Source organism: Nematostella vectensis, chromosome 15 (assembly GCF_932526225.1).
Source record: "Nematostella vectensis chromosome 15, jaNemVect1.1, whole genome shotgun sequence".
NCBI lineage: Eukaryota > Metazoa > Cnidaria > Anthozoa > Actiniaria > Edwardsiidae > Nematostella > Nematostella vectensis.
The window spans coordinates 6,732,598-6,745,817 of record NC_064048.1 but is presented as its reverse complement, the minus strand read 5'-3'; the positions used below and the strand labels follow the sequence as shown (position 1 = coordinate 6,745,817).

General features: G+C 47.5%; 2 protein-coding genes across 2 annotated transcripts; one reads left to right on the top strand and one right to left on the bottom strand.

Moving 5' to 3' along the window:
- Nucleotides 1–1,550: 1,550 nt before the first annotated feature.
- Nucleotides 1,551–5,594, top strand: LOC125560755. Its single transcript, XM_048723086.1, has one exon. The coding sequence runs from the start codon at nucleotides 1,551–1,553 to the stop codon at nucleotides 5,592–5,594; it is 4,044 nt and encodes a 1,347-aa protein (XP_048579043.1).
- A 2,538-nt stretch (nucleotides 5,595–8,132) lies between these two features.
- On the bottom strand, nucleotides 8,133–12,176 carry LOC125560754. The gene has a single exon (XM_048723085.1). It carries the CDS (start codon nucleotides 12,174–12,176, stop codon nucleotides 8,133–8,135), a length of 4,044 nt encoding a protein of 1,347 aa, XP_048579042.1.
- Between the last annotated feature and the right edge of the window lie 1,044 nt (nucleotides 12,177–13,220).

Here is a 13,220-nt window from a genome sequence, read left to right as displayed (position 1 = left end):
ACCTTGGTATTTGTGTGTGTGCGTGCGTGTGCGTGAAGAAAACCAAGTAAGAATACGTGATCTGACTAACAGACTTCACTAGCCAGTCAGTGTGGCAACGACGCAATCCTCCTAGTTAAACATGACGGGAAAACATGACATGATGCTTCAAACAGGCCTATTTCACATTTAATAAGGCGGAAAATTTCTCTAAGTACTTAGTGGGTAATAACAAATAAAATATCCAGTGCAACTTTTTTTTAAATTGATGAGACTTTTCATGAAAGTGTCATTGAAATTTGCGCTTATCGTCCCTGGGCCCATACATAGCGCAAGGATGATCAAGGATAAAATATTTGAAAAAGCCAAAATCTGGGTATGTGCATTTCTGCCTCGCGCTATTTGTGCTTTGAAAATCAGTCCTGAAAACAAGAAACCGATGGACATTGTAAGAAATCTATCTTGAATTGCGTATTTTCCAGGTTTTTCCGTCATGTTTCCTAGTTATGAAGTTCGTGTCAATCAAAGCTGCGATCATCGCATGCTAATTGATAACTTTCTTAAGAATGTCGATTAGCCATTTCTTTGTTATTGTTTATCATTGAACATAAAGCGGTTTATTCGTGGGGAAACTTCAAAATAACAATCTACGAGTAAAGTAGTAGGATTTTGGCGCAGCTGGCACAAGTTTTTCATCATCCCAAATTTCATTCCAAAATGGCGCAAAAGTCTCCGCCAAGCCTCGCGACCTGCACATGTGCGAGTTTGCCCAAGACTCCTTGCACACACGAACACGACCACACCCACCTGTCAATCACTTTGTCACGTGATGGCCACGCCCACCTGTCAATCACTTTGTCACGTGACGGACACGCCCACCTGTCAATCACTTTGTCAAAAAACCTGTCAATCACTTTGTCACGTGATGGCCACGCCCACTTGTCAATCACTTTGTCACGTGACGGACACGCCCACCTGTCAATCACTTTGTCAAAAAACCTGTCAATCACTTTGTCACGTGACGGACACGCCCACCTGTCAATCACTTTGTCACGTGACGGACACGCCCACCTGTCAATCACTTTGTCAAAAAACCTGTCAATCATTTTGTCGAAAACCTGTCAATCATTTTGTCACGTGATAGCCACGCCTACTTGTCAATCATTTTGTCACGTGATAGCCACGCCCATTTGATCGTCGAAAATGGCGTGATGAGTTCGGTCGGTTAGGTGGAGGGGTGTGGGCCGGGGTTTACACTTCCGAGCTAATTTGACCAGAGAGAGATGTCCCTCCCAGAGGTCCTCATACCAGCCCTAGGTTACCATGGAGATGAAAATGATTCTTGTGAGAGACTCTCTGGGGGAACCCCCCCCCCCTCACGTGACTGTGGGGGTGAGAAATAAGAGATTGAGTTTTTGACGGTGTCCCTGTGGGAGGCCCCAGCTAGGAGTATGAAAAGTGAGGGTGAATTTTTTTCATACCACGCCACGTCTCAGGTCCTAGACTACCATGGAGATGAAAATGGCTCCTGTGGTGGGTTGATGGAACTCCTGCGGAGGAGGTTGTGAAGGATGGGGGTGAGTCCTCTTTACACCACTGAGAAGCGTCTCAATGTTCTACCAACACAGACTGGTGAAGACGTGTCGGAGTTGTCCCACCAGACCCCCAATGAGATTCTGGAATCTTGGTTTAAAGACATAACTGGTTTGATAGAAATGGAAAACCAAACGGTGAGACAGTTGAAGGATCTGAAGGTGAAAGATCTGAAAGCCCTCGCCAAGGAGCGGGGTATCCCAAGATATTACTGGATGCGGAGAGACGAGCTCGTCGGGGCGCTGACCAGCACGTCACCACCACCACCACCCCGGCGGGTCCCTTTACCCAAACTTCTCAAAGGGCTACCACGTCCGCCTGATATTATCCCATCCAACACGTCGGAGAGTATTCTCGACGGCCCGATACCTGAGATTGATGTCCCCATTCTCAAACCCTCCAAACCCACACGGAGTTCCCACGTCCAATCACTTAAGCATTTTGCAAACAGGACAGTCAACTCGATCAAGAGCGAGTTAGATGAGTTTGCGGATTGGATACTATCTTATGTCCCTGAGCCCATCAAAAAGACCGCCAAAGAGGCTGTAGATAAACGGGTCAAACGTCTGAAGGAGAGGATTAAGCGTTTACACGGGGAAGCGGAAGATCGCTTCACACCCAAGGAGCAAAAGACGGCGTTGAAGGGATATCTTAAGACTTATGGGATAGCCGGACAGGAGGGTTACGGTCCCAAGGAGTTTATCACCAAGATCAGACCAAAGGTTATCAAACTCGTCAATGACCGAAAGAAGCCCATCAAGGTCAAGTTTGTCTTTACCTGCAGGTATATAAAAGAAGATCTGGCTACAGGTCAGATTGAGGAGAAGCTGGGATATCATCATACAGAAAAGCCTGAGATCGTGACGGAGTCGACTGATTTCTCTGATTTGTTTAATGTAATGACGAATCCTTTGATCGGATTAGTCGAAAAGTTCCAGAAGCAAGGCTCTGGGTGGCAGTTTGATCGGGTGGAGTACTTTGATATTAACATTGATCCCTTTGATCCTCTCTCCGGGAGCTCGTATGTTGAACTACCAAAGGAGTTAGCGGTAAAGAAGGCGATTATCAATGTGAGGAATGAGAATGATCACAAGTGTTTCAAGTGGGCGGTAACCTCCGCCGTGTACCCCAAGAGGGATAACCCTCAAAGACTCAGTAGAAAGATGATGGAGAACTCTGAGAGATTCGACTGGTCGGGGATAGAGTTCCCCGTCTCGTTGAGACAGATCGACAAGTTTGAGAGACAGAACCCACATACAGTCAATGTGTTTACGTATGAGGAGAAGAAAATATGTCCATTGAGGATCAGTGGGAAGGATCCATTCAATGCAATCAATCTACTTCTCATCTCAAACGGCGAGACGAGTCATTACTGCTGGATAAAGGACGTGATGTCGTTAGTGTCTAGTCAAATTGATAAGTATCACCATACCCGATTCCTATGTTTTAGGTGTCTAAACTCGTTTCGGTGTGAAATGGCGTTGGAGAAACATTACGAGTACTGCTCAAAGAACGAGTCGGTCAGGATAGAGATGCCGATGGATAAAGACGGTAAGCCCCTTTACACTAGATTCGTGAACTTTAACAGAAAAATGCGGGTTCCCTTTGTCGTCTACGCAGACTTTGAGAGCTTCACAGAGAATATAGACACTTGCTCCCCAGATGAGAGCAGGAGTTTCACTAAACAATATCAGAAACACAAACCGTCAGGCTTCTGCTATCTCATCAAATGCATTGATGACGGTGTGTTTTCACCCAAGCTGGTTCAGAGGACGGTCCAAGGGTCTGCCGAGGATGTCGCGCAGCTGTTTGTGGAGTCTCTCGAGTCAGACATCAAGGAGATTTACAATAAGTTCAAGTTCCCCAAGGAGGTGGAGATGACGCGGGAGGATGAGATGAACTATGACAATGTCACTCATTGCCACATCTGTGAGGGTGAGTTAGGAGAGGACAAGGTTTTGGACCATTGCCACCTCACCGGGAAGTACAGAGGTGCTGCTCACAACGAATGCAACCTTCGATTTAGAGCTCCAAAGTTCTTTCCTGTTCTCTTTCATAACCTCTCCGGGTATGATTCACACTTGTTTGTCAAGAATCTTGGTACGTCGGAGGGTAAAATAAACTGCATACCTAATAACGAGGAGAAGTATATCTCTTTCACAAAACAGGTTGTGGTCGACAGGTTTACGAACAAAGAGGGCAAACAGGTTGACGTTAAGCGTGATATCAGGTTTATCGACAGTTTCAAGTTCATGTCCGCTAGCCTCGACAGTCTAGTGAAGAATTTACCGAGAGAGTCTTTCAAGAACCTCACGACTTACTATGAGGGAGAACAGTTACAGCTGTTGTTGAGGAAGGGCGTCTTCCCATACGACTGGTTCTGTAACTTTGATCAACTAGACGCTATCCAACTTCCGCCTAAAGAAGCGTTTTACTCGACTCTCAACGATACGGACATATCGGAGGAAGATTACCAACACGCGCAAAAAGTGTGGGAAACCTTCAAGATGAGCACCATGAGGGATTACCACGATCTCTATCTTGAGTCGGACGTGCTCCTGTTGGCAGACGTTTTCGAGAACTTTAGAGATGTCTGTCTCGAGAACTATGGCCTGGACCCAGCCTGGTACTACACAGCACCCGGACTGGCTTGGGATGCAGCCCTAAAGATCACAAGGGTAGAGTTGGAGTTGCTGACCGATTGCGATATGTTACTCATGTTTGAGGAGGGTATTCGCGGAGGTGTCTCCATGATATCCACCAGACATAGTAAGGCAAACAACCCCTACATGAGAGAGTACGATCCCAACCTACCGACAAAGTACATTACCTACCTGGATGCAAACAACTTGTACGGCTGGGCGATGAGTAAACCTCTGCCCACTCACGGGTTCAGATGGATGACGGACCAAGAGCTGAAGGAGTGGGGACGTCACCCATGCGTCGTGGAGGTTGACATGGTGTATCCACATCACCTTCATGATTCACATGATGACTACCCGTTAGCTCCAGAGAGCATCAAGATTAACAAGGTAGGCAAGTTGATCCCAAACCTTAACAACAAAACAAAGTACGTCGTCCACCATGAGACTCTGAAACTTTATGAAAGTCTTGGGTTAAAAGTCACGAAGGTTCATAGGGGTATCACCTTTGAGGAGTCTGGATGGTTGAAGACCTACATTGACCTAAACACGAGCCTCAGAGCAAAAGCGACAAACGATTTCGAGAAAGATTTTTTCAAGTTAATGAACAACTCTGTTTTCGGGAAAACCATGGAGAACATTAGAAACAGGGTGGACATCCGGCTGATCACAAACGAGAAACAGGCTAGGAAACTAATATCAAAGCCTAATTACAAGCATCGTACCATCTTTTGTGAAAACCTTGCGGCTATCCACATGAGGAAGACGAGACTGGTTTTCAACAAGCCCGTCTACTTGGGTATGTGTATCCTGGATCTGAGTAAGAATCTCATGTATGATTTTCACTACGGTTACGTTAAACCAAAGTATGGTGACAAGGCAAAGTTGCTGTTTACAGACACGGATAGTCTGATGTACGAGATAGAGACGGAGGATTTTTACAAGGACATTAGCGGTGATGTGAGATCCATGTTTGACACAAGCAACTATCCAAGGAATCACCCGTCTGGCATCGAGTCAGGGTTGAACAAGAAGATCATTGGCATGTTCAAGGATGAGACTGGAGGTCTACAAATCACAGAGTTCGTCGGGCTGAGAGCTAAACTCTACTCGTACAGGATGGACGGTGGTGGAGAAGCGAAGAAATGCAAGGGTGTCAAGAGGGCAGTCGTAAAGAAAACCATCAGTCTCGATAATTACAAGGATTGCTTGTTTGGTAAGGAGCCTCAGATGAGGATGATGAATGTCATCAGGAGTCATGGACACAATGTCTACACCGAGACGGTGAACAAGAGGGCGCTATCTCACGAGGACGACAAGAGAATCATCTGTGACGATGGTATTCACACCCACGCTCACGGTTATCTCGGGAGTGTCTGAGACAACCAACAGAGTGTGCTGACGAGAAAGTACGAGTCTACTTAAATCCTACGAAGCATACTTTTAAAACACTTTAGTGTTATGCTCCTACCATCTCGGATGACAGTACTCGCTAGCAGTCTCCTCACAGTTGCTAAGCAATTCATGCTAACACCGTCACAGGAGATCTTAAAATCCTGCGGAGGACCCTCAACCATGATTGTGAAGGGTGGAGACGGGTCCTCTCCACACAGTGTGAAAATAATGGGCTTTTTCACACCACATCGCTGAGGAGGCCTAAAGGTGTTGCGGCTACAACAAAGATGGGAGACGCTCTGAGGAAGGTGGTGATCAAGAGACGTCTGTTCCTTGACCCCAAATACTTGGACAGTGAAATAATGAACCACGTCAGGGATGAGATCGTCAGTACGGTGGTGGGGGAGTGCACGAGGGAGCTCGGGTGGGTCCTCTCGGTGGGACGCTTGACGGAGGTTGTCAATGTTTGTGACACCATCTTTAGAGTGAGTTTTGAGGTGGAGACGTTGAGGCCGCGGGTTGGGGGTGAGCTTGTTGGGGAGGTGCGGATGGTCTGGGCCGGTGGTGTCCTCTTGGAGGTTTCAGATATACAAAAGGTTGTGATCCCGTCTACCTCTCTCGACGGGTACGTCTTTGAGGCGTGCTCCAACTGCTACGTGAGGGAGGGTGAGAGGATTAAGGAGGGCGACACTGTTCTCGTCACAGTAACAACGGTCAGGTATGGTGAGAGAGGTTTCAGCTGCTTGGGTGTCATCTCTGAGAGGGCACCTAACGCAAAGTGTCAAAAGGATTTGAAGAAAGTGGTCTAGAGACGCGGCAGGTTCAGCAGGATGGAGCGGTTCGGGGTAGACGTCGACGGTGTGATGGCATACGCGGCACGGGTGGGTCTCGTAGAAGTTATCAAAAAGTATGCAGAGTATGATGCGGTAGACCTCGACTGGGCTATGGTCCAAGCGGTGGTGGGAGGTCACGTTGAGATTGTTGAGATGTATGAAGAGTGGGGTGCTACAGACTTTGAAGAGACCATGGAGGCTGCGGCGCGGGAGGGACATGAAGAGGTTGTTGAACTGTGTGTAGAGTTTGGTGCGAAAGACCTTAGGAGAGCCTTGGTGGCTGCAGCGCGTGGTGGTCACGTTGACGTTCTACATCTTCTCCAGGAGCGTGGTCTGAGAGACTTTGGTGATGCCTCAGCAGCTGCAGTGATGGTGGGTAATGATCTCGTGGCTGATGTGTGTGAGGAGCTAGGTGAGAACCTTTACGACGACATTGACGATGCCACGACGCTGGCGGTCACCCTGGGAGACGTTGAGACTGTCAAGAGATGTAGGGAGGCGGGGGTTGAATCGTATGAGAGAGCCCTGCGCGGAGCAGCCACCGGCTGTCACACGGGGGTTGTCAAGATGCTGCTGGGTTGGGAAGCAAAGAGTTTTGGGCGGACTATGAGATTCATGGCGTGTCACCTCCCCAGGAGACTCAAAGGTTTGTACCCAGCTTACGGTTGGGGTGAGGTGCATGAGGAGCTTTTCAGACACCACCACAAGCGAAAGTTCTTCAAGGTTTTGGAGGAGGAGCTCATGCCAATCACCTGAAATCCAGATAGGTTTTGGGATTGGTGTTTGGATGAGGAGGAGAAGAGCCGGTTGGCGGAGAGTCTCGTATTGGCAGATCAACACTCCATCGATGGGGTTCTGGAATCTTGGTCTAAAGACATGATTGGTTTAGAGAAATGAGGGAACAAACAGCAGATCGGTCAGAGTACCTTACCGTGGGTGATCTGATGACACTCCCCGTGAAACGAGACTGCCGGGGTAACCTGATATGTCATCATAATAAAAGAAAGACGCGATGCAGAGAGTGCGGCGGTGGTAGTGTCTGTGAGCATGGACGGACAAGATACGTTTGCAAAGACTGTAAAGGGGGAGGGATATGTGAGCACGGCAAGCACAAGTCTATTTGCAGGCTGTGTGGGGGATCTCGGATATGTGAGCACAACAGACAGAGACAATTCTGTAAACCATGTGGAGGGTCTCAAATATGCGGGCACGGCGAACGAAAGGGCCGTTGCAAGATGTGCATCGTGAATTGACGTTGACCCACCCAGTTTTGTAACACGTCCTACGTTACAAAACATCGACTTGCCTGACGTTACTCTCAAGAACCTCCCTAGTTATGCCAAAGAGCCTACTCAGGTGTGCTCAAGAGCTTGCTCAGGTGTGTTCAAGAGCTTGCTTAGTTGTACTCAAGAGTCTGCTCAGGTGTGCTCAAGTGTGCTCAAGAGCTTGCTCAGTTGTACTCAAGAGTCTGCTCAGTTGTACTCAAGAGCTTGCTAGGTTGTGTTCAGGATTCTGTTAAGGTGTACTCAATATCTATCTTGGTTATGCTCAAGATCCTACTTATTTCTCCCCGATACTTCTTTGATTTTAGTGCACTCTCCTCCAACATAACACTAAAGTGTTTTAAAAGTATGCTTCGTAGGATTTAAGTAGACTCGTACTTTCTCGTCAGCACACTCTGTTGGTTGTCTCAGACACTCCCGAGATAACCGTGAGCGTGGGTGTGAATACCATCGTCACAGATGATTCTCTTGTCGTCCTCGTGAGATAGCGCCCTCTTGTTCACCGTCTCGGTGTAGACATTGTGTCCATGACTCCTGATGACATTCATCATCCTCATCTGAGGCTCCTTACCAAACAAGCAATCCTTGTAATTATCGAGACTGATGGTTTTCTTTACGACTGCCCTCTTGACACCCTTGCATTTCTTCGCTTCTCCACCACCGTCCATCCTGTACGAGTAGAGTTTAGCTCTCAGCCCGACGAACTCTGTGATTTGTAGACCTCCAGTCTCATCCTTGAACATGCCAATGATCTTCTTGTTCAACCCTGACTCGATGCCAGACGGGTGATTCCTTGGATAGTTGCTTGTGTCAAACATGGATCTCACATCACCGCTAATGTCCTTGTAAAAATCCTCCGTCTCTATCTCGTACATCAGACTATCCGTGTCTGTAAACAGCAACTTTGCCTTGTCACCATACTTTGGTTTAACGTAACCGTAGTGAAAATCATACATGAGATTCTTACTCAGATCCAGGATACACATACCCAAGTAGACGGGCTTGTTGAAAACCAGTCTCGTCTTCCTCATGTGGATAGCCGCAAGGTTTTCACAAAAGATGGTACGATGCTTGTAATTAGGCTTTGATATTAGTTTCCTAGCCTGTTTCTCGTTTGTGATCAGCCGGATGTCCACCCTGTTTCTAATGTTCTCCATGGTTTTCCCGAAAACAGAGTTGTTCATTAACTTGAAAAAATCTTTCTCGAAATCGTTTGTCGCTTTTGCTCTGAGGCTCGTGTTTAGGTCAATGTAGGTCTTCAACCATCCAGACTCCTCAAAGGTGATACCCCTATGAACCTTCGTGACTTTTAACCCAAGACTTTCATAAAGTTTCAGAGTCTCATGGTGGACGACGTACTTTGTTTTGTTGTTAAGGTTTGGGATCAACTTGCCTACCTTGTTAATCTTGATGCTCTCTGGAGCTAACGGGTAGTCATCATGTGAATCATGAAGGTGATGTGGATACACCATGTCAACCTCCACGACGCATGGGTGACGTCCCCACTCCTTCAGCTCTTGGTCCGTCATCCATCTGAACCCGTGAGTGGGCAGAGGTTTACTCATCGCCCAGCCGTACAAGTTGTTTGCATCCAGGTAGGTAATGTACTTTGTCGGTAGGTTGGGATCGTACTCTCTCATGTAGGGGTTGTTTGCCTTACTATGTCTGGTGGATATCATGGAGACACCTCCGCGAATACCCTCCTCAAACATGAGTAACATATCGCAATCGGTCAGCAACTCCAACTCTACCCTTGTGATCTTTAGGGCTGCATCCCAAGCCAGTCCGGGTGCTGTGTAGTACCAGGCTGGGTCCAGGCCATAGTTCTCGAGACAGACATCTCTAAAGTTCTCGAAAACGTCTGCCAACAGGAGCACGTCCGACTCAAGATAGAGATCGTGGTAATCCCTCATGGTGCTCATCTTGAAGGTTTCCCACACTTTTTGCGCGTGTTGGTAATCTTCCTCCGATATGTCCGTATCGTTGAGAGTCGAGTAAAACGCTTCTTTAGGCGGAAGTTGGATAGCGTCTAGTTGATCAAAGTTACAGAACCAGTCGTATGGGAAGACGCCCTTCCTCAACAACAGCTGTAACTGTTCTCCCTCATAGTAAGTCGTGAGGTTCTTGAAAGACTCTCTCGGTAAATTCTTCACTAGACTGTCGAGGCTAGCGGACATGAACTTGAAACTGTCGATAAACCTGATATCACGCTTAACGTCAACCTGTTTGCCCTCTTTGTTCGTAAACCTGTCGACCACAACCTGTTTTGTGAAAGAGATATACTTCTCCTCGTTATTAGGTATGCAGTTTATTTTACCCTCCGACGTACCAAGATTCTTGACAAACAAGTGTGAATCATACCCGGAGAGGTTATGAAAGAGAACAGGAAAGAACTTTGGAGCTCTAAATCGAAGGTTGCATTCGTTGTGAGCAGCACCTCTGTACTTCCCGGTGAGGTGGCAATGGTCCAAAACCTTGTCCTCTCCTAACTCACCCTCACAGATGTGGCAATGAGTGACATTGTCATAGTTCATCTCATCCTCCCGCGTCATCTCCACCTCCTTGGGGAACTTGAACTTATTGTAAATCTCCTTGATGTCTGACTCGAGAGACTCCACAAACAGCTGCGCGACATCCTCGGCAGACCCTTGGACCGTCCTCTGAACCAGCTTGGGTGAAAACACACCGTCATCAATGCATTTGATGAGATAGCAGAAGCCTGACGGTTTGTGTTTCTGATATTGTTTAGTGAAACTCCTGCTCTCATCTGGGGAGCAAGTGTCTATATTCTCTGTGAAGCTCTCAAAGTCTGCGTAGACGACAAAGGGAACCCGCATTTTTCTGTTAAAGTTCACGAATCTAGTGTAAAGGGGCTTACCGTCTTTATCCATCGGCATCTCTATCCTGACCGACTCGTTCTTTGAGCAGTACTCGTAATGTTTCTCCAACGCCATTTCACACCGAAACGAGTTTAGACACCTAAAACATAGGAATCGGGTATGGTGATACTTATCAATTTGACTAGACACTAACGACATCACGTCCTTTATCCAGCAGTAATGACTCGTCTCGCCGTTTGAGATGAGAAGTAGATTGATTGCATTGAATGGATCCTTCCCACTGATCCTCAATGGACATATTTTCTTCTCCTCATACGTAAACACATTGACTGTATGTGGGTTCTGTCTCTCAAACTTGTCGATCTGTCTCAACGAGACGGGGAACTCTATCCCCGACCAGTCGAATCTCTCAGAGTTCTCCATCATCTTTCTACTGAGTCTTTGAGGGTTATCCCTCTTGGGGTACACGGCGGAGGTTACCGCCCACTTGAAACACTTGTGATCATTCTCATTCCTCACATTGATAATCGCCTTCTTTACCGCTAACTCCTTTGGTAGTTCAACATACGAGCTCCCGGAGAGAGGATCAAAGGGATCAATGTTAATATCAAAGTACTCCACCCGATCAAACTGCCACCCAGAGCCTTGCTTCTGGAACTTTTCGACTAATCCGATCAAAGGATTCGTCATTACATTAAACAAATCAGAGAAATCAGTCGACTCCGTCACGATCTCAGGCTTTTCTGTATGATGATATCCCAGCTCCTCCTCAATCTGACCTGTAGCCAGATCTTCTTTTATATACCTGCAGGTAAAGACAAACTTGACCTTGATGGGCTTCTTTCGGTCATTGACGAGTTTGATAACCTTTGGTCTGATCTTGGTGATAAACTCCTTGGGACCGTAACCCTCCTGTCCGGCTATCCCATAAGTCTTAAGATATCCCTTCAACGCCGTCTTTTGCTCCTTGGGTGTGAAGCGATCTTCCGCTTCCCCGTGTAAACGCTTAATCCTCTCCTTCAGACGTTTGACCCGTTTATCTACAGCCTCTTTGGCGGTCTTTTTGATGGGCTCAGGGACATAAGATAGTATCCAATCCGCAAACTCATCTAACTCGCTCTTGATCGAGTTGACTGTCCTGTTTGCAAAATGCTTAAGTGATTGGACGTGGGAACTCCGTGTGGGTTTGGAGGGTTTGAGAATGGGGACATCAATCTCAGGTATCGGGCCGTCGAGAATACTCTCCGACGTGTTGGATGGGATAATATCAGGCGGACGTGGTAGCCCTTTGAGAAGTTTGGGTAAAGGGACCCGCCGGGGTGGTGGTGGTGGTGACGTGCTGGTCAGCGCCCCGACGAGCTCGTCTCTCCGCATCCAGTAATATCTTGGGATACCCCGCTCCTTGGCGAGGGCTTTCAGATCTTTCACCTTCAGATCCTTCAACTGTCTCACCGTTTGGTTTTCCATTTCTATCAAACCAGTTATGTCTTTAAACCAAGATTCCAGAATCTCATTGGGGGTCTGGTGGGACAACTCCGACACGTCTTCACCAGTCTGTGTTGGTAGAACATTGAGACGCTTCTCAGTGGTGTAAAGAGGACTCACCCCCATCCTTCACAACCTCCTCCGCAGGAGTTCCATCAACCCACCACAGGAGCCATTTTCATCTCCATGGTAGTCTAGGACCTGAGACGTGGCGTGGTATGAAAAAAATTCACCCTCACTTTTCATACTCCTAGCTGGGGCCTCCCACAGGGACACCGTCAAAAACTCAATCTCTTATTTCTCACCCCCACAGTCACGTGAGGGGGGGGGGGTTCCCCCAGAGAGTCTCTCACAAGAATCATTTTCATCTCCATGGTAACCTAGGGCTGGTATGAGGACCTCTGGGAGGGACATCTCTCTCTGGTCAAATTAGCTCGGAAGTGTAAACCCCGGCCCACACCCCTCCACCTAACCGACCGAACTCATCACGCCATTTTCGACGATCAAATGGGCGTGGCTATCACGTGACAAAATGATTGACAAGTAGGCGTGGCTATCACGTGACAAAATGATTGACAGGTTTTCGACAAAATGATTGACAGGTTTTTTGACAAAGTGATTGACAGGTGGGCGTGTCCGTCACGTGACAAAGTGATTGACAGGTGGGCGTGTCCGTCACGTGACAAAGTGATTGACAGGTTTTTTGACAAAGTGATTGACAGGTGGGCGTGTCCGTCACGTGACAAAGTGATTGACAAGTGGGCGTGGCCATCACGTGACAAAGTGATTGACAGGTTTTTTGACAAAGTGATTGACAGGTGGGCGTGTCCGTCACGTGACAAAGTGATTGACAGGTGGGCGTGGCCATCACGTGACAAAGTGATTGACAGGTGGGTGTGGTCGTGTTCGTGTGTGCAAGGAGTCTTGGGCAAACTCGCACATGTGCAGGTCGCGAGGCTTGGCGGAGACTTTTGCGCCATTTTGGAATGAAATTTGGGATGATGAAAAACTTGTGCCAGCTGCGCCAAAATCCTACTACTAGTAAAGTATGATATATTATTGAATATATTTGATTTGCTAAAATTAGCCGATGGAAATGGATGGTTTGTGTGACTTGCCATTGAGGGGAGCATAAAACGGCGGCGTTTTCTTGGCTAAGACCTAGATAAA